The 25065-nt window shown below is 38.8% G+C and overlaps 1 protein-coding gene across 12 annotated transcripts in view; it reads right to left on the bottom strand.

Annotated features, from left to right (window-relative positions):
• The window catches only part of LOC135985279 (guanine nucleotide-binding protein G(t) subunit alpha-3-like), an 89574-nt gene that overhangs the window by 28839 nt on the left and 35670 nt on the right, over nt 1–25065 (bottom strand). For 8 of the 12 annotated variants that reach the window (XM_065628424.1, XM_065628415.1, XM_065628497.1 and 5 more), the window contains 2 exons: nt 8715–8790; nt 4773–4888 (listed from right to left, as the gene is read on the bottom strand). Coding sequence is in view for 1 of the 12 variants with exons in the window: in XM_065628497.1 (XP_065484569.1) it covers nt 4773–4779 (7 nt within the window). In the remaining 11 variants the exon portion in view is untranslated. Of the gene's footprint in view, nt 1–4772; nt 4889–5916; nt 6091–8714; nt 8791–13588; nt 13642–25065 lie in introns of those variants that run through there. The other 4 variants (XM_065628507.1, XM_065628517.1, XM_065628476.1 and 1 more) reach the window with 3 other exon arrangements.

Below are 25065 nucleotides of genomic sequence, written 5' to 3'. Positions count from 1 at the left end.
CCTGTATTCTTAAGGCAGCCCAATATGTGGCTGGGCTTGCCCAAGGGCATGTTGCTGTTTATACTCAACTTACTGTCCACCATCAAGGTCCTTTTCTACAAAACCACTTTCTCTCTAGTCAGCTCCCAGACTGTAATGTTTCATGGAGTTATCCTGCTCTGGATGCAGGAATTCGCATTTGCCCTTGAGTTTCATGAGTTGGTTCATTCCTCCAGCTTGCTGAGGTCTGTCTGAGAGGCAGCCCTGCCCTGTAGCATACCAACCACTAATGAGCATCGTCCAGAGTTAACGTTAAGTTAACCCAGAGCAGTGTGCAAGAACATTTGAAATACACTGTTTGGGCAACAGCACTATTCGCTACTGGAAAAAGTTAACAAGTTACTTGAGTCTTTTCAAGCACAATTGAAACTATGCCCTCGTAAAAACAGATGAGCATTAAATTCAGAGCAACTCAAGTATATGATGCAGCAATTCCTTAATATTCCTATTATGTGCCTGTTGTGAAGTCTTTTCTGTATACAATGCATGATTCCATAGTGATTTAAATATTCTGTTACATGAAAGGTAAGATTCTTGTAGTCCTGTTGCCTGTAATTATCTGTTCTACTGCAGATTCCATTTATTGATGAATCCTGCTGTTTAACCTCTTGTGTCAATTAAAAAAAAAAAAAAAATCAGGTCTACATACCTTTCCTAATGATTTTTCAAAAATTAAAATAACTTTAGCATAGCTGTTTCAGTAGGGTCACATAACTGAAATTAGCATTGTAGATACCATGCTGGAGGTTTGTGTGATGAACTGTCATCTTTATTTTCCATGCTATGGAAAAAAGCCCTATTAAAGTAAGAATAACTAATATACTGATAATTGGTGAGAAAAAATGATGTGGTTAATATTAGCTGAGACAGTTGTGTGTCTAATTCTCAATATTTCATATTTTCGTGCTTTTTTTTTTTTTGTTCATAAGATCTCCATATTTTGGAGAAGAATCCTTCCTAATGTTTCCCTTTCCTTTTTATGCACTCAATATAAAAAAGTTAGTTCAGTCTAAGATTTTCTGGTTCCCTTCTCCCTCCTCAGTTTGTCATCTTCTATCTAGGAAACTTTACCAAATAGCAGAAGAAAAAAAGAAATCTTGTCCCTTAGCTCTATAGCAGTATCACAGTAATGGTGCTGTAATATTTGCAAAGCCATTTAGTTATACAAGAAAGGAAAAGAGAATGAGGTAGTCATTCATTTTTACTGCTTACACAGGTGAAAAGAAAAGGAAGTAGAAGAAGGAAAAAACCAACACTACAAATGCCGAGATAAAACATTTTTAAAATAATGAAGGTGTTACATTTTCAACCCCGTCAAACAGATTTTTTCTCAAAATATTGACATATCCAATAATTCTTTTCTCTTCGTGTGACAATGTCAGTCTCACTATAAGATATATGAACTGTACTAGCTTCAGTACACTTATGATCATTAGTTCTATAATTGCAACAATTGCTGATGCAATGGAATTTGTGACTGTGTGACCAAAGACTTTTGAGTGCTGGGTGGGGGCTCGCTGGCTGACTATCAGTCCAGATAAGACTCACATAATCTCGGCATGTTTACAAATACTTAAGCTGAACATAGGCTGTGTTCTCAGTGAACCTATGCTGATTTTGTGACAGCAGATGTGTGGCTGAGCTACTATGTTCCGATTAAAAACTGGTCATTCCAAAAGTTTGAAAATTGATGTATAGATTTGGCTCACCAGTGACAAAAAAAGCATCCAGTGAAAAGTTATAAAAGAAGCTCAAACCCCTCATTCTCTGCTGAACTGATACTCTGACTCCAGACCACATTTGTGGGATGTCTGTGATACATTTGAAAGAGCTGTGAACTGCACTGAGGACAGCAAGTATCTCAGGGTCTGACCTTTCTACAAAGATTAACAAATGCTCTCTCTGCTACAGTGAGTTTAAATTTTCTCCTGGCTTATTGCCGATTCACCCAAGAAAATTAAAAAGAACAGTGAGATGTAGTGCACTACAATGAATCTGAGGTCTTTGAACTGGTTCACATGTATTTCCCATTGGAGTGTCTGGCACTCACTTCAGCTGCATTCTGCAAGAGGTGCATCTCGTATTTTTTGGGGGAAAAAAAAATAAAAAGGGAATCTTAGCGAGAAAACGGGTGATGTCTGCTATCTCTGCTAAAAGGATTTAGTTTCTAGTACAAGGTGAACAGTCAACATTGTACGTTTAAAAAAGCTTAAAACAATGGGGAAAGGTTTTGTCAACATCCCAGTCTGAACACTTCCAACTCCCAACAGACCCATTTATTAAGGCTGGCCAAGTCCCACAGTGCCTTGTACAGCCAGAAATGAACCAACGGTAAAAGCAAACACAGTTCTGATTTGACTTGTAGAGCTCCTTGAATAACAAACGTTTTAACCTTTCTTTTTGGTGTCAAACTAACATGCGGGGAAAAACATGGAAAAGACAAAAAGACATTTTTCCCAGCAGATTACCATTCCCTCCCTTTTATCTTGCAGACTTGTTCCAACTAACTAGCTTGTGACTGCAGTCCCTTCAGCAGAATATGAGCAGCCTTACTGCAACATAGCTGCGTAGTGGCTGGATAAAATCTGATTTCTGAATACTGAAGAGAACATAAGTAGGTAGCTTCAGAGCTTGGAGTGATTTCCAAGATGTCAGCTGAATTGAACTGTGCTGCATGAAGAATGTCCACAAAATTTATTTTCCTTAAGAGTTGTTGCCATATTATAATAAACCCTGTGAAAAAGTTTGTTCCACTGCTGACATAATGTACTGCATCTGAAGAGACCTGTTTTATTCTATATAGATTCTTATACTACATACTTATGAAAAAAGTCTAACATCTGTTGCATGATATTCTTTCATTCACACTCCAGCATATAATAATAACTACATAAGATCCTTATTTTGGTAGATTTTTAGAGAACATGGTGGTATTAAATTCTCCAAAGATACATTCCACTTTGTTAGACTTGATTGATTCAAATAATAGAGCATGGCAGCAAAATGTGCTACGGCAAAAGAGAGATTTCCTAGAGAAATCCATCTATAATATTGAAATTATTCTCAGAAAACTCTGTCTCCTGCTCAATATAACTTCTGGAAGGAAAGTTATTTCTTCAGAGGGACAAAGTTATCTCTCAGTATCTTTGTGGCTTGTAACCATTTTAGCCTCTGGCTGAGCCCTATACACTGTCTTCTTCTGTGGTCAGATCTGCTTAACTTTCAAGTGTCTTCAACCAAGATTCCTAAAGTGCTTTCCTTCTTGATGGTATCCTGAAATACTGTGACACAGCAGCATGTGGTGGAAATACTGGGACTTTTCACTCTTTGGGTAATGTGAGAATTAGTGATGGTTTTAGTATTCTTCCATTCTGCTTATAAAGCAATGTTCTAATTAATAGAACTCTAGCTGACACTTCCCCTGGAAAAACGTGTATTGTCCTGGGAAGAATTCAAGGGAAAACAGAAATTATCTCATTTTTCTCAGCTCTTACTCTGCTTAAAGAGGAATGTAAAAGCTGAGCATTCCTTCCTGAGCTAGGCCAGCCTCCACCCCAAAAATGTTCTGTTCTTAGAGAGGGAAGGAAAAACAAAAACAAAGTGTTTTTACTACTCTCTTGAATGGAATGAGCACAAATCCCTGGCTATTTGGGAAAGGAGATCCTAAGCACATATGTTAAGAATTCCACTCACATACAATAAGTCAATGGGAAAAAAAGTAAACCTCTGGATCCTCAGGTCTCATAAGAAATGAGGTCAGGACTTAGGTGCAAAGGAAATAGAAGAGCCTACAAGACTAGCCTACAAGACTAGCCAACAAGACAAGCCAGACATTTTGTGAATGCCAATAGTGTCTAAGTGTTCCATAACAGATCACGGCTGGGAGTGGGTCTCTATGTTCAATGGTGTCCAACTTCATCTGCCTAAAAGGAAGTGTGAAACTAATTTCATAATTATACAGTAACATTGAGATGGGGAATGCCTTCATACCTTCAGGCAGCACGTTAGTTTATGCCTTCAAGAGTGATATTTTTGTTTCTCAAAACCACACGAACATTTCCAGAATTAAATGCTATCCCTCCTGTTTTATTCTCAAAGTCGTATCTTTAAGTAGAATTACTTTCTAGTCTCCTCAGATGTTGTTCTCTTGGCATCTACAGATGCTTTGTACAAACGTCTCTACTTAATTTCTTCTCTTTCCGGCATTTATCATGTCTCAAAATTGACTTTATCTACTCAATTGCTAACTGAAGTGCAGAAGAGAATCTCTCTGTTCTTTGGACAGTGACTGTGTTTTCCCATTTGTTCATTTGAGTATTTTTCTCATTAGGGATTCTGCAAGGTAGAGCTGCAGCTATTTGTGATAGTCTATGGGAAAACGGGAGTTATCCTGTGTTGTAGTGTCACATGTCCCAAATGTTTGTTTGTCACAGGAATTGATTTTATGTTTTCATATTTATTACTAAATCTGTTGTGGTAGTACTTTCATGGGCTGCAGGGTGAGATTTCCTCCAGAAGTCACTGTAGTGCCCATCCCTTATTTTAAAGTGGCATGCAGCCGGCAACCTGTGTTACTGATATGTCACACAACTCTGTCAGGCTCTTTATTTATCTGCATGCTCCCTGCTGCTCCAGAGTCACCCTGATGGAAAGTCATCTCTGGGTTGAAGTGTTGGCTGGACTCCATGCACTGCCCTGTGTGGTTCCAGCTCTGCGGAGGGGGAGTCACATACCTGTCATGGTCCTGCCAGCTGAGCAGTCACGCCTCGTGCTTCAGTGTGGTGCTGTGCTTGGGTGTTAGATTTCATTTGCTGCTCCTCAGTGTTTAAGTCCTTCTCAACTGCAGACACTGCAGGGTCAAATCCCAAGCAGTTGTGATCAAACTCCTCATATCATATCATATCATATCATATCATATTATATCATATCATATCATATCACCTGTTCAGATTTTCCACTTCATAGTTAAACCATTCCTTACACATATAGCTTGGCAATGCAGGTTGCTTTTCCAGACAACCAGCTCTCCTAGATTATTTTGTGGCATGTGACAGAAAGAAATGAGTCTCGTCACTCAGTATTTGCCCCCTACACTCAGTAATCTCCTGAATTTATAGGCAGTAGCTATATTAGTAAGTTCAAGAATGCCTGGCAAGTATCCTAGAACTGGATTGTCTGTGCTTGTGAATAGTTAGGATAATCCTGGTAAAGAATTTGGTCTGTTCATGACATTCCCTGGAGAATTCATAGACTTGGCTTGCCAAAGAAAATTGGCACAGCTAAAGGCAGATTACTTGCAACCTGTTGGGTTTGAAAGCTGTGACAGTTTATTAATATAGACTTGAGGTAGACTGTGATAGTTGGTCTTGGTAACTGTAGGTGTAAGTCATATGTTCTGAAGCTGACATGATGATAAGGACAATGTATTTACAAGCTGTCTCACGATCAGCCTTTCTGGATCTTGACTCTCAAAGCCTTCATTATACCTTCCTATGCTTCCTAAGTCACTGTTAGACTGTGAGAACAGGCTGAGGTGGTTTCTGTGTACACAATATGCACAAATCTGCAACGTCAGAGCTGGAAGTTTCACTCACTTAGATCACAGGTGTGATCCAAACTTTAGAGGAAGTCTTTGCAGTATACAGGGTGTTTCAAAAAGGTGGACCCAATTTCAAAGTAATATAAATTTGAAATTGGGCCCATCTCTTTGAAACACCCTGTACTATCTAATACTAATATAATATTATTGTATTGCTCTAGGTCCTTTCTGTCAGGATGCTGGCTGCCAAGAGGCTTTAGCAACTGGGATTTTTTAACCTTTATTATAGCCATCTCATCTCTTTCCCCATCTGATGAAATCCCTTGAATTAAGATTACCTTTAGCATAGTAATAGTCTTATAAAACAAAAGGTCAGTAGAAGCATTATTTTTCTTGTGGCTTCATTAATATCTTCAACAGTTAGAGCAAATTAGTCAATAAATGGCAGACGCTTTCAAGAATGCACTTCTCTTCAGTTGGCTGCAGCATCCTACTTATTTTAGTACAACCTATGCTGATCCACGTGTGCAAGGAAGCCAGTACCCTGTTCCATAGGAACAGAAAGACTATTTAGCAAAGTGGTCTTTTCAGTGCTCTCAAGGCATCTTGCAGCTCCCTTCCACTTCTGTCACAGCCCTAACCATGATAAAGCGAGAAGCAGAGCAGCCTATTTTCCTAGTTTACCCACCAGTTTATTTCATAATCTTCTTTGTCTGATCTGTAGAGAATGCTCAAGGTTAACACATGGAAAAATGCTGCATGCGGAAGTGACCAAGCAATTATGAGCTCCCTCCTACTCTATTGAAATTATTAGTCTGTGTTTGGTCTGTGACTGCATCAGTCTCCACAAACAGCATTTTTTGGCCAAGATGCTGATCAGCCGCCTGCTTATCATCCTCCCCATGTCTTCCTCTTGGAACATATGATCCTATGTAGTGAGGGTAAACTGTGAAAATGTCTTACTACTTCCAAGATCCAAGACTGAGGAGAGATTTTGGGAAAGGAGACCAAATAACAAATGAGAACAGATGGTAAATCATTGTGAATAGACAACTATAGTGTGGGCAATACTATGCTTTTTATTTCATTTTTTTGAGTATATCAGAGATGTCACAGTGGCCAAAGTTAAAAATGTCATGAGTTGTGTGAGAACTGCAAGAGTGAGAGGAAGAGATGTAACTTCTAAAAGACCCCTGAGAGACATACCCAAAGACAGAAGAGGATATATCTCTGACATGTGTGTATTTTGGGAAATGTTCATTACATTCTCCAGGGGCATTTCTAATTATGTAACACTATGCGAAAAAGAACTGAAAGATCCTCTTACTTTATCAACATTTGATAGCCCAAGATGCCATTTTGAGCATCTTGTTTATACAAGTTTGTATCTATGAAAACAAAACAAGGTTTTTATTACATCATATTCTTTTAAAAATGCACATCTGTGTAGAGGCAACAAATACAAATATTTATAAATAATAATTTTTTGTTCACATTCATGTGGTGTGCTCTTTATCAATAATGCGTTAGAATAATGAATGCTTAATAAAACTACATTCTATCACTGCTTTTACAAGGTTGAAACAAATTCGTTGACATGAGTTGCAGCTGTCTGAAGATGCCTTCAGTGTACAAGTCTACATCTGAACTAGCACCCTTCTGTTCTTTTCATAGGCAATGAAAAATAACAAGCATTTCCAGAGTTCAGTTTCCTCTCACACTTGCAGCATATAGTATAGATGCCTTATCTTTCACTGCCAACAATCTTCAGCAAGAATGCTACAATCTTTACTGTCTCCATCTCCAGGGTTCTCACTGTTATTCTCAAAAAGGTTCTTCTGAGCGTGGTTCTCATCAGAAGCATATATTTCATGAGAACCTTCCAGCTTTTTTTTTCTGCTCCAAACTCAGCCATTCTCCAGGGAGAACAAACACTATTTGAATGGTGTCCCTCTCCAATGCAAGTATCTGGTGAAAGATTTCTTCACCACAGAAGCTAAGGATGAACTGTTTTTCTCAAAGTCTTTGGACAAATGACAATTGCATCAATGTCCAGAGAGACTTCAAGAGCCAAAGTTCAATTCCCCATTTTAAGAAAACACTGTGAAAAGATCTTGAAGTTAGGAGCCTTTCCAGGCTTTAGCGCATGAACATGTTTGACTCGTTACTGGAGGCTGCTTGCAGTGGTTACTGGCAGCCACTCTGGAGACATCCTGATAAACACTGAGACCTGCGGGGCTAAAGGTCCACATGAATTTCATGAGCGGCTCCCAGAAAGTTTGGAAAACTGACAGGAAGTTGGAAAATGGCCAAAGCTAGTGATAATTTCCAACACACTGGAATAGGAGTGATAAGATGAAATAATTTTATGGATAGAAACACGTATTTCATTAAAATAGTCCAGTGGTTGATCTATGAACACAAAATGAGGAAACGGTGATCAAGAACAATGGGAGACAGGGAGTGTCCCTGTGACAATAGCCACATGCATCTTCATGCTGACAAGAGCTCTTTTGTGTGTGGGGTGGTGTGTTTATTTTTTTTTTCCCATTCAGCATGCAAGATAACACATTTAATTTCACTTTACTAGATTAGTTTTATAGTCTAACCATCCATCTAGGTCTCATTTTTGAAAGGACATTTTTATGTCACAGGTTATATCAAATTAATAACTAAGAATGAAATCCATCTCTGGAATAATTTTGACTGTTTCATTAGCCTGTGGTCTGAATATTAAAACATTCATTCAGAACTCATGGTTTTCAAAATAGAAAACCAAACCGAAACAAAACATACAACAACAAAACAACTGAAATGTTACAGAACTGTTTTCTCTAGTGGAAAAAGAAATATAAATTAACTTTACAGGCAAACAAAATTGGCTACTGTGTGTCTGACTATACAGAATTATAGTCCACTCTGGAAAAACATCTGTTTTACTACAGGCCAAGTTCTGAATTGCTCCTTGTGGGTGTACATGGAAATTATACCGGGAAAAAAAAATGTAGCTCTAGGGGCAGGAAAATATTGAAAGCCTCAGTTCTCCATATATGCTAAGGGAAAGAAGAAAGTGGATATACAAACGTGTTCTGAATATGCCTGTCTTAGAGTTTCAGATTTGTCATAACAGTCATACCTGAAAGGAATTGTAGCTGATAATATCGTAGTCAACGCAGTCCAGGTGAGTTCTTCTCAGAGGTAACATTACACTCCTGAAATACAAAAGGAGTTTCATATGAGACCGTGCTTGGTTCCATCATCTCCTTAGAGCAGGCTCTTAGAGCCAAGTGAAGAAGCTCATAACAGAGGCAAAAGTCTAGAAATAGCTTCTTTCTCCTTCTTACACATTTTCTGATTGAAAATGTCAGGGGCATGCTAGACAAAAATGTTGTATACATTCACCTTACCACTTTATAAATAAACACCACGTGAATGTAATGGGCAACAGATCTCCACTATGCCCTAATCTGTACAAGAAATATACGACGATTTTTTTCTGACGTATTTGTCTAATGAAATAAATGCAATCTGAAAGTATGACCATGAAAATATTTTATTGATAGTAGTTTTGACAGCTTAGATGCATTTTTCTATTATTAATTGATAAAGAATATACAAAGGGGTTAGAGTGTTTAAAAGTAAGTAACAAAGCAAAGCAAATTTGTATTAAGCATTAGGGAAAAAAAAGAGCTTATGGAAATAATGGTCATAGTGAAAAAAAAAAAAAAAAGATTTCTTTTTAAATTTGGAAAGTAGCCTAACAAGGAAATGAAATGTGGAAGTGGTCACGATAGCCTAAAAATAGCAAACATGTGTTTTGAGGAGAATGGGGATCAGATGTTCAGGTCAGGAAAAAAAATATTCATAATTTATAATAAAGAAGGTCTTAGATCTTAGATCTTATGAAAACCTTCTAATTGTACTGGTACTTAAGCATTGGGACAAGCTATATATGAAGGTTATGGAAATCTCTTCGTTTTATAGAAACAAATGGGATTAATTTCTATGAGGGACTGTTACAGTACAATAAATCCAACCATATTTAACTCAGAGAGGCAGAATGGGACTGCTTTTGATGTCCTATGTACTTCTACATTTCATTACTTGTGATTTCTTTATAAGAATTAGGACAAAAGTGAAGATTTCGTTTCAACAATATGATTTCTCTCCTCATTTCCATGAATTCACTTGTGCCTCTACACATGTTTAGCTTGCTCAATGACCTCTTCTTCCCCAAATAGTCTTTCTGGCTAGTTGCATAGATCCTTATGATAGTTTGCCTTTCCTTCCTGAATGCTACGCTGAAATATAGCACATGCCTCAATGATGTGTGCCAGATTAAAACATAGCTATTGACTTACTTTAAAGAAAATTACAAGTATTTCAGAAACTTTTTTTAGGCTGAGGACTTTTCCTACAGCCTCCAATCATGTGGTCATGCACTGCTCTGAACAGGACTCCAGGGCTCAAAGGGGAGATCAGAGTGAACAACGCCATATCAAAGAAACAGAAAGTTACGTATTAAGTTCCTCCAGAAAAAGTGAGGAGTGCCTAGTTACCTCAGTATGCAGTTGTTGATATGATCCAGATTCAAAACGCAGACTCTAACCACCTGAATTAGCCACCCTAGTGCATAGGAGGACTTGCTTGGACCTGTGAGGTGAGTCACAGTGCTGAAGTTGAGCATCAGGGTTTCTGGTACAGTCAATGGTAGGAAGCGGTCACCTCCACGAGAGAGACTGAATTCTCCAAAGAGGTGCTGAGTGTGAAATTTAGCTTAGACTTTTCCACCAAGAACAGAAGATGTTAAGACGCTCATAAAGTAAGATGGGTCTGTAAGCTAGTGGTTGGGTACTCAATAGTGAATAGGCATTTGAGAATATATATTTTTTATTTTTATCCAGCACTTTCCAGCTGCTAAAAATAGCAGAAGAAGGGTCTGAATTGTGATGACGGTTAGGTGGGAACCTTCATGGCTGCTCTGGTCAAGATAGTTTGAAAGACCTTATGGCATAAAATATACATGTCATCTGAACCTGGGGTTCAGGGTTACACCATGCTGGAGAGCAAATATTCTCTTTACTGGTATCAAGCTTCTTAAATGCTCTTTGGGTTTATCACTGGCACCAAAGTAGTTGATCTGAATCTTAGCCTGTGTGTTTTTCACAATAGGAGCAAATAAATTTGGGTGAGCCTTATTACCTTATTACCTATGAATGGAACTTTACTTCAGAAATTCCTAGCATGTTTTGCTTTTTAAGGATGTCTCTAAGCCTTTGAAACAGCTATTAAGGTAAGGAAACCATTTAGCTATTTTCTGTTTCCTTCTTTTTTTGAGCATTTAATTAAAAAAAAGAACATTGCTTAGGTGGTGATATGAAACACAGGTCGTGGGCTGAAACTTCCTTATATTTATGGTGGTGTATGCATTTTGTAGCTCCTAATTTTCCTTCCCTCCCACCTCCAATTGTTTCATTAACTGATGACAATTTCTAAGAGCCTGGAGGGAGGGTTTGGCAAGAATGGAGCTATTCGATCACAATTTCAAGGAAGTCCGATGTCTCATGTTATGCAGAGAGTCAGAAAAGATAATCACAGTGCAGCACTAGTTTTGTCAGTTATGAACTGGTTTGTATTGCATTTCTGTTCAGTTCTAAACAGAAAAAGCTCTGGTGCCACTTGGTGCATATAAGTGCTATGGTAGCACCAGGCATAAAAGCATTGTTAGTGATGTATGACAGGATCCCTAATAGCTCATGGGAAGTAGAATCTGTTTCCTTATGCTGATGGCAATTAATTGATTAGCAAGACCTTTATAAGCATAAATAGATGTTTTACTTTCATAAATTTTGACAATATTTATGAATCATAGTACTGTGAATCTCTTCTATCCAGTCTCGCATGGTCTCATGAATCAGAACCTCTTGCTGTTGTGTTTCTTCACAAGTGTGTAGATGCAGTAGAAATGTACATACCACTTTGGTTTTGGTTGTTTTTGTTTGTTTGTTTGTTTGTTTTTGTGGTGGTTTTTTGTTTGGGTTTTTGTTTGTTTGTGGTTTTTGTTTTTTGTTTTTTTTTTTATATTCATTTCTTCCTTTCCTGTATAATTTTTACATCTTCTGTCCCTTGATTTCATAGCATTACACCCAGGAAGTGGAGGGATCCAAAGCTAAACCAGGGGTGGACAGGAGACTTCCTGGAGCCCTGTATGGATGCTGGATCTGAAACAGAGACCTGGTGCTTATCGGCATTCGGTTAACACTGAATGCTGGATCTACCTTGCTGTTAGATCTATCTTAGAGCCTCTGGCATGGCCAAACAGCAGTGGAAAAAGGGAAGACGATGGAGAATGAGTAAGTTCACCCTCTTTGGGCTGTGGCTCCCTCAGCAGCCTCACTTAAGTGGATTCCTCTTATTACGAAGAAGGGGCAGCAGAAAAGATAAAAGAGTTTTAGCCTACAGCACCCCTCCATGGCTGACAGTCAATGCTGACCATCTCCTGTTTATCTCAGTTGCCAAAACCACAGCAGTCCCATCTCACTTCTGTCTGGACCATTAGTGGTGCTCTTTCAAATGGTTCTAACATTGAAGTGACCAGCAAAAATATATGATAAGTAGAGAATTCTGATTCATCTTCAAGCTCAGTCTGATCCTGTAGGTTTGACATTTATCTGTGTCCAGCTAGACCAAGCTCTAAAAATATAAGTCAAATGACCCGATATGCTGGCCATCTCAAAGCTTTACTTTTCGTTCTAGCAGAAACCTTTTCCCCTTGCTCCTCTGCCAGATAATGCTGTTGAGGGTTTCAGAGGAATTAGGTTAAACTCACAATAGGTATTGAAAAAGAGAGTGCTGTGGCACATGCCAACTTTTTTTTTGTACATCAATTATCTTCACAGGGACTCAGAATTATAATCAAGCCCAACAACTTGGTGTGTTTTGTTAGGCATCAAAATAGGAGGAGGCTGTTCTGCAGCATGTATTCCACTAGAGAGCTCTAATGCAGCAGCAGAATTTGGGATGCTATTGTCATCTTGGTTATGGGTTCTCCACATCCTCCTTAGTGGCTTCTTCAGATGAACTCAGTATGGGGCCCTCCCAGTCAGGTACAATGATGAGGACAAAGGTTATACATTACTAAATTGTTGGGAGGATACATTGTGCTGGTCCTCCTATGACCTTCCAGACATTATGTCTGAATAATATGAAGAGTATGTATGCCCATACCTCAAGCCAGAATTCACCACCATACGCCCCAGCCTCAAAATGATAAAAGTATTATCTCTCTCTCTCTCTCACTGTAGGCTACAAAACCTTTTTCTTCCCCCATTTTGCCTCTGAGGTTTTTGCTTAGACATGAGATTAGAAACAAAAACAAAAAAGGGTTTTTTAAAGCTGAAATCAGAATTTTTTTACTGAATTTTATAACACAGTTGAAGCAAAAAGTTTAAAGGAAAAAACAAATACATCATTATTCTAAAATAAAAATACTGTTTAACTAAACCCACACACCTCATAATAAGAAAAAATGAGATGGAGAAGCAATTTCTGTATGCAGAGTGAGAAGAGGGTTTTGAAATCCCCAAGCCTAGTTGTTTCACTTGTTTCGAAAAGTACTGAGACAGAGTTAGACACACAAACACATCTATATTTAATACATTTATAAAGAAATTTTTCTGTTAGGGTGAATTTTAGAAGTAGTGTTCCAAGGAAGAGAAGAGCTATGTCCTCTAACAGAAACATGAAATTACATGAAATGTCTGAAGCTACCCTTAGACAGGTCAGGCTAATGTAATCCTCTAGGGAAGATTTTGGAGAAAAGCAGCCTACACTGTCCCCCACCTCATCATGCCGTGCTGCCTCTTCCCTTATACATGTTATATAAAGCATTTCACAGGAAGAGCTCTGACATTAGTCCTTGAATCACAGGATTCATCTTTGTTTATTCTGGAGGCACAAATGTGTTTCCTTAGGGTTGTCTCACAATGACCTCCTAGAACCTAGACTTACCTGGCACAGCAATACCCCATCTTGAATACATGAAACAGAGAGAGGCCAGACCTTGGAGTGAACACTGAATTTTGCTGCTCCAAGAAATAGCCTCGAGGGGTGGGTGGAGGTTGGCTGAGGCTGAGCAACTCCCACTACAAGGAGGAAGAGGAAGCTGGTGGGAAAATGTGTGGGGCTGGGTTTGTTGCTTCTGCTGCCTCCCAGCAGATGGGGAAATAAAGAATGGTGTCTGGTGCCTGGAGAAGCTCCCCTTCCTCCTCTCCCCACCACTACACACCAGTCCACTCACCATGGAAAGACAAACCATCTTTGCAAAGCTCCAGTATCATAAACAAGAGTAGGGGAGAAGAACAGCTGTTTTGTTTTATGGTGGTGTGGGGTTTTTTCTTTTCTTTTTTTTTTTTTTTCTCTATCTGCTTTCCTAAGCAACTGCCTACATTGCCTATGACTAAATCAATCATCTATAGGAGTGAGTTACTATTACTGTGCACCTTAACTACAATTGCTAATACTTTCTGTTAGAGATGAACAAGGCAGTCTGGTTTCTCAGAACAGCATTGACAGAAATGGCTGTGGGCAGCTACTCAAGCTATCATTGATTTATCTCAAGTACAATCTATTTCTGGCAAGCTCAGTATGACCTAATTTACTTATGTCAATAACATGTTTATTGGTATTAGTCCAATCTGATGAGGCTTTCCTTTTGGGAAACTCATCAGGTATTTCTATAAAAACTGCAAACCATTGTGCTGCTTCATTTGGAACATTTAGTACTGTGGAGTCCCTGTCTAGAACCTGTTCCTGCTACACCACTTTTCAGTGACGGTTTCCCAAAATGCCAAGCCATCTTACCTCCTTTCTCAGCTGTGCAAATGCTCTTCTTCTGACCTCCAAGTTCAAGCTTTGCATTTGACGTTTGCTTATATTATAAGAAAAAGCTTTAAGGATTCACAGAGGTTTATTGGTGTTTGTTCATTAGCACAGGAAAATGCCTCTGACTGGACTAGTTGGTACCCAGGAATAGTCAGAAAACCCCTGTTGTATTCCAGTGAAGTGGCCCTCTCTTTTATACTTGTTTATCTGAGTCATTTGGGGACTCCTGCAGGGGTTCTGGAAGGTGATCCTCTTTTGCTTTCCCAGTAGAAGTAGACAAATTTATGTCCTGTTTTGATGGCTCATTGCTGTCACTGAAATAACACACTACTGCACATTTTTTCAAAACCACCCCCTCCCTTAAAACTTAAATGGATTTTAGTAAGACTGGGTAATCCAGTCATGGCTATTGTCACAGACATGGCTGGCATCCATAAGCATCCATCCTTGGCTGGTATCCATCCATTTTTTCAGAAATGCTTAACAATCTTTTTAAATAATACATTTCCTCATATTGAATACACTTTATATACTGTGCCTTGGTTCTTGGAGGCTGCAAACAGGGTCAAGGACTTCCACTTCTCATAGATGATTTTCTGTTGCCTTGATTGTGATTCTCTCAGTCAGTGAATGCTGCTTCTAAAATTTTCTTGCCCATTACACGCAGCTGTTGGAGATTATTTTCCAAGAAAGAACATGTTTGTGGAGTTTCCTTGAATGGACTAAACAACATATGTGGCTGTTCCTTCTCATTAGGATTTTCTGTTTCACATAGTAGATAATTTTAGGTATTTCCTGAGATGCTTTGTGAAAGTAGTAACTTCAGATGCTACTTGTGGGAATTCTTCATACTACTGTTTCACCTGAACCATGGCTACATCTTCTATTAGCAATGTAATTTCATGGTGAGAACTTTAACTTCCTTTAAAAGAGGTTAAATGGATTTTACTTAGTAAAACATGGTTGCTCTAGTGCTTTTACTTTGAGTAAGTGCTGTGTTTCATTATTATAAACAATATAAAAATGACAAAAATGTTCATGAAGTATGCCAAAATTATGTACGTGTACAATTTTTAGTAAGCTTTAATGTTCTTCTTGTATAGAAACTGGATATAAACCAGTACAGGCTAATACATAGTGTCGGCTGACCTCGACTTATTTGTATAGATTTGTACCACCAAGCCAGTGGTTTGAAGTTTCTGGAGAACTTAGTTTGTGGAAGACCTTTATTCCTTAACGATCTGCTTTTAGAAGCTTTTTTGAATAAGCAATATAGATTTGTGCTTGTCTTCAAAATTTTATAACTTTGAAGTTAATGTAAACATGGACAGGAAAACTAGGCTCGTTCTAATGTATTCTTCTGAATAAATTGTTTAGGAACCTTTTTATTTTGATGTTTTAGGTACCAGTTCCTGAATTTAATCTTTTAATTTTTACTGGCCTGGAGTTTTGAAACCTTCCTTACAGCAGTAACAAATATTGGAGGGCATAAGCTTATGCTTCTTTAGCCATTAAATTGCCAAATTGAATTGGATGTATTTTCTTTACTGTGTCTGTGAATTTCTCTTCTGTCACATTGTATAGCATTTTAACTCCTGTGATTTGGTGAAAAATAGAAATCAAAACAAAACAAAATGAAAAACAACAAAAAACTCCTCAAAACACCCAACCCCAAAACTTATTTTCAGTTGTTAAGGTCATGCTCCCAAGCTATACTTCCCAGATTTGGTTTGCTGTTTCTGGTGTGTGATCCTGATCTTTCGGCTTACAAAACGCTGCTTACTGGAGGTTCTTCTCTTTGTACACGTGGCAAGATGCACGTGATTGTGCCTCCTCACACTCCTGAGGAGCCCTCTGACTTGCAACCGCTTTGCCTTTCACTGCGCAGGGAAATGGCCATCTGTCCAGCACAAGCAGCACCTTCTCCGTTCCCACTGATTTTTTGGCATTTGCACAACATTTCCTCCTAAAGACCCTAAACAAATAGATTAAGCAGACCTTGAAAGACTTTTCTTTCTCTTTACAATGAGACTCTATTATTTCAGGAGAATCTGAAACTTTTCTGGTAGAACACAGAGCTTGGGGAAGGGGATATGTTATTGCTAGGGTTTTTTAGATGCTTTCTGAATACTGAGACAGTGACTGCTATGGTTCTGATGCTTTGGCTTTCACACTAGTATTTGACAGTACTCCCACACAAAGAAAGCATAATTACAGTATAAAATATACAAAACAGTGATCAACATGAAACCTTTATTTGAAAACATGTATTCCTTTGACCTCTGTAATGCAAACGAGAAATATAAGTCAGGAAAGCAAAGTCTGAAAAGTCACCGAAGGAAAATTCAGTGGTGCTTTGCTAAATTTGAAAAATGGGAGCCTGGTCCTGACTTTTGCTGTCATATTGATATTATTCTACTGACTCCAGGGAATTTATTCCAAATCTGCTCAGTATCAGTGCAGAATATCCTTCTGTGTACTTAACTGTTAAGGAACATCAATGGGGTTGCCAGGCATCTGCAATACCAAGGTGCAAGAGCAACAAAGGGTATTTAATTAGCCTTAACATGCTTATGAATATGTAATGAGAGTACTTAGTTGTGTCTATTTTCTCCCTCATGCTTTGTAACTATAAGAGTGAATTTCAGAAATTTACTTCACTGTAGGTGGGTATAAGGGGGTGTAAGTTCTGATAGTAATTACTTTACTATGGCATGGTGAGCAGGTCGTTCTTTGTAGTAAATTCTTGCTATGACATGGTCTCACAGATAGTGTTTCAGAGGAGCAGTTATTCTGGTATCCCTGCATTTCCCACAGCTATGGCTCAGCAGAACTCACGTGTGTTACTAGAGCACAGGTCCTTCTGCCCGATTGCTCAGTGATTAGATCCCACTTCCTGATTACTTAACTTGAAAATGTGATTATCCTTCAAGATGCAGGAAGGCTCAAATTTAGACACAGCTGGAAACTGCATGATTTTTTTTTTCCCCAGCAAAACAACAGGGACAAGCTGTTAATACAAATACTGGCACGCTGCTCCCAGCAGCACTACGTGAAATGCATCTGGCCAGCTGGCAGTTCTGTGCAGTTCCCGAAGGCACAGCTAGAAACTTAGTAAAGGAAACCTGTTTCTACCAAGCACTGCAGAGAAATAAAGCTGCTTTAATGGCCACAGCAGCTAACCTATCATGTTTTCTTTAAAGACAGTAAGAACAGTTCTATTTTGTGAGAGGAATTTCAGTCCAGAGTTCCTTTAAAATAATTCTTATTTTAGAATAAATGTTACTTGTGCAATTGCTAGATTACACATTTCAAAACTTCTGACTCGGCAGTAAATCTATGTTATGTTCTTCAGAGAGGCTCAGGCAAAGAGTTGTTACTGGCCATGACTCACCACAGCCAGTTGAAAATTCGTGGACAAACTTCAGGGTCTGTGAACAGCCTTTGCTAGTTGCAGAAGATCACTGAAGAAGATTATCATGCTTGGGTGACTGAAAAACTCAGTTCTTTAGCCTCACACATTTGGTATTAAATAATTCGCTTAAGCAACTTTGATTTACAGTATTTCAGTGAATGTAGCAGCACATAATCAACTCTCTCCTTTTTAATGCAATGGAGCCTTTTTAGTAATGTTCCACTATGGCAAACAAAACATGTAAAGAACAAACAGCTGAGCACTCTAATCTACACGTGTCACTTTGCAAAGCAAACAGTGCACTGGATTAATAATTTAAAGGAACTGTTCATAGCAGCTGATAATTTTCTGCAGTAGCAGAACATTGGGAAAATACTGAGGCTGTAAAATGAAAGTAGGTGAATGGCTTGGCTGGCTGGGCAGGGCACGCTCAGGCTGCTCCGATTGCTGGTGGTTCTGCTCTCAGCCCAGCTTTTCCTCACAGCAGTTCACCTCCATTTCTCCCATAGCAGATTTTTCAGAAACTAATGGTATATAAATTTAAATATTAGATTTTTTAAAGTCATTTACTTCAATGATGAAAAATGTATTACAAATTTGTAGCTCTAAATATATTATTTTGACCAAAAGTATTGCACACACACTTTTTGCAGTATCCTGTCAAACAGATATAAAAATTCTATACCATACATGCAGATATTGACAAACAATAATAAACCAGTTATCTTTCTTTTTTGGTCTTGATGAACATAAAACATAATTAATGCATTTATCAAAGACTGCCATAAAATATTCAATAATAGAATGTAAAGACCTTTTTTTCCACATAAATGGTCTCACTTAACTTTTCTGGATCAAGACTAAAATGTTATTTATATGATTAGGTACTAAAGGTTATGCAAAAATAACAAGAGATATTAGAATTGCACCTTATTGCTTGCCAGTTCCCCTGTTCCTGATAAGCATAGTTAAATATTCAAAAAGTTTTGTTTGAAATTCTGCTTGATAGGTTAGTTTTTTCCGACCTGAGTTAAAACACAGAGACAGTTGGCATGTTCTCTATGACCCTGTAAAATTTAAAGATACCTGTTTTTATTTCATGTAGCAATATGTTCAGTGTAAGTGCAGTCGAAAAGGTGGGGGAGCACTGATCTCACAGCAAAGGGAGGAAGATTGGTGATTTGCTGTCAATTCTGGTAGCAGCTGTTTGGGCTCTGGACCAAGAGATCCTGGTTGAGGCTGAGGCACTCTGGTAAGTCTGAGCTGTGGCTGACCAACCAACCGACCCCTGGCATATTGGAAGCCACAGAATTCGATGGGATTACTCTTGAAGACAGCAGAGTAACTTGGGCTTCGCTAGGATGTATTTAGTTTTCACTAAAACGTTTGTGTCTTCAAATGTGTGTTGCTGGATTAGAGCAGAAGCGAAAGTCCAGTGACATCTGGAGTTGACATGTCTTTGGCTACAAGCCAGTTTTGAAGTACCCTGGTACACGTGCACCAGTGAATGACATTCAGCTTTTTGGATGAGGGTTGGCTCTATGACAGGGCTACTATACAGCTAAAGACTAAGGTGATACTTTATTTAAGGCATGCACATTAAACAGGGAGGAATGAATTATGATGAAATTATGAAAACATGTGGAAGCAAATTTAGCTAGCAACTCTATGCCACTCAGTTGAACTGAAGTAAATGTTTGGCTCTACTTCACTAGCCACAAAGTGGAGAATATGTTGTAAAACAATGGTACTCTTCTTGAATCTCTAAGAGAAAAAAAGAGCATTAGAAACAGGAAATTTGATTCCACAAAGCTCTTACTGGTTTTTCATGGCTTTCCTGCATGTATTGTCACAGCATGGGCAGTAGCACAGTTGCCAGACTGGGTCTGCTGGGTGCTTGCCAGCAAGAACTTCTGTTGGGGCAACATGGAGTTGCAAGTTTTTACTCTGTCAGCATAATCTATGCCCTTTCTAACATAAATCTGACAGAAATAGATGTGCATAAAGTGAAAGGCGCAATAGTCTTCAAAGTCTGAATTGAAATGTGGGCAAATGGCATAAAAATTAGTGCAGCAGACCTGATCACAAACTCACGTCCCCATGGGAAGTTCTTGGTGGGACTGGAACATAGTAGTGTGCAAACAATCCAAGAAATCTTTAGATCCTGTTGGTGAAAATTTTCTAGTATAAATGTTAGAGAAGCCAGAGAGGTCTACGTTTGAAAAATCTCCTTCCCTAACTATTGTACCAATTAGTATTTATAGTATGAAATTGTATGACTTTTACTAATAGTATGAAATTGTATTACCTTTCTTAAGACATATATAGTTTAGATTGAATACTGCATAGTCGTGGTTAAGTCAACATAACTAAAGGGCACTGGCAAATTGCAAGGTGGACAGCCCTTGCCCTGAAGGTAAGGACCTTTATTTCTCAGACTCTTAGAGCCAGCCAAGAAAACACCAGCCCCTCCAACACCTCTGTGAAACCCTCTCATTATCTAGGGATGTCTAGATCAAGAAAGAAGCAGATGGATAATGACACCCTAGATTAATAGTTGCTTTTCAAAACATTAGTATGTCTGTGTAAGCAGTGATTGGTCAAATCATGTTGTACCTGAATGCTTGGAAGGTTTAAGAACCACGTGTAAAACCACATTTGGTGTGCCTAGTTTGAATGAGACACCTCATGTGCGTGAATAAAGAATTACTCTTGCAATTCTATACTTCATGCCATAGCCCCTCTCCCCAGCACGGGCTAGTTGTGAAATTTTCATTACATCTATGTGACTTTCTGCCCACAAAAAACTGGGGTGGTAAATGTGGTTATAGATAGTAGTTTGTACTGTAGTGACCAGGAGATAGTTGAGTTTAAGATCAAGAAGAAGATGATGGAGAGAAGCAGCAGAGTTGGGACTATGGACATCTGGACAATTCACTTAATCTTATTTAGGGAGCTTTCAAGCAGAATCCCATCAGAGGCTGTCATGAGGGGAAAATGCGCGCCAGAGATCTGGCTAACTTTTAAAGAAAACTTACTGAAAGCTCAAGAACATCCCCCCATACACCCTTTTTATAGAAAGCGGAAGAATTTTGGCATTATTCCAGCTCAGCAAAGCAAAGAATTTCTTAATGAATTTAGGATGTAGAAAGCACAGAAGAAGTGGAAACAAGGACAGCAATACCTCTGAGTATTCTTCAGGCATTTCGTGAAAACATCAGAAAAGTCAAAGCTCAGCTGGAGCTCAAACTGTCTCTATCCAGGGACATAGCAAGAAGGGATTCTACAAGCATGGCCGTAAGAAAAGAAATTTTGAGAAGATGTGTTTTCACTGATGAGAGTCAATTTGGTGACAGGTGATACTGAAAAGGCCGAAGAACTCATTGAATTTTTTGCCCAAATCACCATAAAGACTGCTCCCAGATCCCTGCCTACAGGAGACTGGGAAGGAGGCAAACGAACAGTGGGGATGCAACAAACTAAAAACTACCTAAAAAAGCTGAGTGTATTCATAACCATGGGTTAGATGGTATTGACTGACGTGGGATTACAGGATGACTGTTGCCTACAAAAACTTCATAGCGATTGGAGGGGGTCCCAGACTGGAAAAAAGGTTAATACCATGGTCATCTTTGGGAGTGGCAAAAGAGAGGCTCCAGATCAGAAAGGCTGGTCAACTTTTTCTTGATCTGGATGTCATGTACTTCTGCAATCCATTTACAAGCACTGGAAAGACAAGGAAGTCCTTCAGGAACAATAACCACAAATTTACCAAGGACGGGTCGTTCTTGACCAACTTGACTGCCTTATATGATGAAATGGCTGACTATGGTGACAAGGGGAGAGCAGTGGATATCAGATGTCTTAACTTTCATAAGGCTTTTGACACTATTTTCCACAGCCTTCCCAACTGTAAACTGAGGAAGCATGAGTTGGATCAAGTGTGCAGTAGATGGGCTGAAAACTGAATCGACCACTGGGCTCAAATATTGTCAGCAATGCACTGTAGAACAAGCTTTCTGGACCTACAAACACTTAAATGACTCTTGAAGTGAGAAGATTTTCTTTGGTTAAACAAGAACACTGAGCAGACTGAACAGCTGAGGAAAGGAGGAGACATTGAGATAAGTTGGAGGGGCCCTGTAGTCCTCTACAATAATTCATTGGAATTGCAAGACACTAAGAAAAAATAAATAAAGGTTTCCACAGGACAGGTATTATCCTTTTTTTGGTCCTTGGCAAAGATAAAAGCTCAGGCAGGAAGAACTGAATACAGGAGGGATATTTATGAAGGAGTAGAAAGTAGAAGACACTGCTTTCTGCAGTTATGGACCACTGTCCTGAGTAGGATGAGGAAGATCATCAAACAATAACAATTTGCCAAAAAATGAAGATAATTTACACTGAATTTGGACTGATCCCAAAGGGAAAAAATGAACCGAAAGCTGGAAGCTAACATAGGGCTTTGGAAGTGGCAAATAGTTAATGGAGCTGCCAAAGGTGCAGTCTGGTCTTCTCAGCTTTGCTGATTGCAGTGCACCTATTTTTAGGCAGCTGCTGACAACAGTCTTTTACAGGTGTCTGTGTAGCATGAAGATGACCTAAAAGAGACTGTATTCCTGAGTTTACATCTATTTATTAGGCAGACTAGGGCCTGCCAGGACGGCCTCGGATGCTGAACATCTAAGATGTCTAGTCTCAAACATCAAGACCATGTAGAAAGGTAGGAAGAAACTGAAGTCTGAATGCCAAAACTGTGATTTCACTGAGGCATGAAGATATTTATTTGGAAAAACTGCAAAACTAGAATATCTATATAGAAAGATATAGTCTTTCTAAATTATCACAGCCTATTTTCTCTACAGACTATATATTTTCCAGAAGGGTGCTGTATATCTATCTTTAATGGCCTTCTCCAAGGGTAGAACCTGAGAGAATCTAATTAACCACAAAACTGTTTGAAAATAATAGACCATGACATAGCTCAGCAAGTTCTCAGAGTGTGCTGGGAACAAGTTTCTCTTTCAAATAGCTGAGCAAGTGACTAAATGGACAGTACAATTCATCTTTGTTGAAAAATGTGCTGCCTGAGAACAGAGATTAAATGCTATCAGCATAACAACTTCTCAAAACATTGTACTGCTTACTCAACGAGATTGCTATTTTATTGCCTTAAAAATGATAAGCAAGACAATTTAGATCCCTGATTTGTGAAAGAAGTTGGAATAGCAAACTGTAGATTGACAACTGTAAAACTCAGTTTTCCAGCAACTCGGGAAACTGCTGGATTTAGTCTTACGGCATAGTATAATAGAAAAACTATTAATTACCAAATGGCAGTCTTAAAGGCATAATAACAAACCACTTAAAGGGGAAGAGAGATAAGAATCACGGTAAAAGCGCACTATAACTGCATTGGGGCCTATTACATAACGGGGTGGGAGGGAAGCGTGAGATACACATGATCATGCTTGTGACTTCAGTTTCAAACTACTAGTTAAGGCTTTCTTAGTGATGGGAATTTAAACTCTTCCTGCAGAGATAATTAAATCTACAATCACCACATCCTGTGTGGCTACTCAGGTTGCTTATTTAGACACTCCTATATGCACTTTTATGAGAAAAAGTACTTATAATGGATTAGTGTTTAATTAATTTTAGGTGATATGTAGATGTTCATCCAAATCCAAGACTTTTCGGGATCTCAGCTCAGAGAGACACATATTCATCTTGGGCAAGGCAACTGTGGTTCTAAACAAGTAAAGGAGTTTAGTTTCTGACATTCCAACATATCCTAGCAGGTCAGTAGATTGCTTCACATCCTCCTGTATGTGACTATATAAGTAGTTTGATTCCTCTCTGTGTAGTAATTCAGACCACATGAAGAGTCACTCTAGATGACACTGGTGTGAAAACAACATAATTAATTTTATCGCCTTTGTCCATTGGTGTCTAATTAGCTGTTATGCACAAGTGCCAGAGGGGTTCTGTTCTTCTCTGGGTCTGTAAACGTCAAATACAACTACCAGCCCCCATTGTGTACTTTCTGCTGAAGTCCATCTGGCTGAAAGCCAACACTAGGCATACCTTGGTCCCTAAAAGCAATTCCTGATTTCTGCTCGATTTTAAGGTGTTTTGTTGTTGTTTTTGTTTGTTTGTTTGGGGTTTTTTGTGGGGTTTTTTGGGGGGGTGGGGGGCATGGGGGGGGGCGCGGGTTGCGTGTGTGATTAAGCCAGGATGTTTAAATGGCCAACTCTGAAGGATTTCCTTGACGGCGTCTTCAAGTAGTTCTGTATGTAAGTGACCGTTCACTGGTGGCTTTCCTGTCACAAGTCTTACTCATAGTGCACAAGCTGTCTTTGTGTTTTTTCTGATACTTCCTCTTGCAATTTGTTCTTTGTGCATTTACCCTAGAGATCATTTTGTTGGAGCTGATTTCCTTATACGTGCTTCTAAAGCTTAACCTGAAACCTGGCTCCCAAAGATCACCAGCTCGCCATGATGTAGTTCATACAGCTTCTGTCTTGTGCCTCAAGTCTTTGTGATGTAAATCAAATTTGGAAAGTTACAGACAGATTCAGTCTTTTCTGGTGACTTAGGAGGAAGTCTATGTGTCCTAAGAACAGGACCTGGATGCAGCTTAAGCCATGCTGTGTGTTTACTGTATCGTAAATGCTGTAATTATTGCTATTTTTTAACTTTGACATCCAAGTCCTGTGTTTGTTAACAGCAGAGGTGAAGCACTCAAGTCACCCGTGCACAGGATTTAACTTGTGTTATCTATTACACCTAGCAGAAACCATGGGATGCTCCATAACCACCCAAAGTACATTTTAAAATGGGGGGAGAAAAGTAATTTACATTGTTTGTGATTCGAAGTAGTCAGGGAGATCACAAATATGATAAGGTTTTGTTTATGGCTAATAGAAGATAACTAATTCTGAAACAGAAAAGTTTTACACAGTGGCTATGTCAAGTCAGTCGAGTTTTCTGACCTTCCCCACAATACGGCATATTTTTTTTATAAATTCCAGTCAATTTTATGCAAAAAACCCTTTACCTGTCAAAGTCAAGCCAAAGTAGAATCAGTGTCATTGTTGCTGGAGGTAGAAGGTTTTCAGCCTTCATAGTTATAAATGAGCTTTGATTTACTGTAACTTTCTTTTTTAAAACTCTGTGACAGAATGGC

This window comes from Caloenas nicobarica, chromosome 1 (genome assembly GCF_036013445.1).
Source record: "Caloenas nicobarica isolate bCalNic1 chromosome 1, bCalNic1.hap1, whole genome shotgun sequence".
Classification (NCBI taxonomy): domain Eukaryota; kingdom Metazoa; phylum Chordata; class Aves; order Columbiformes; family Columbidae; genus Caloenas; species Caloenas nicobarica.
Note: the sequence above shows the minus strand (reverse complement) of the source record. Positions and strands in the feature narration are given on the sequence as shown.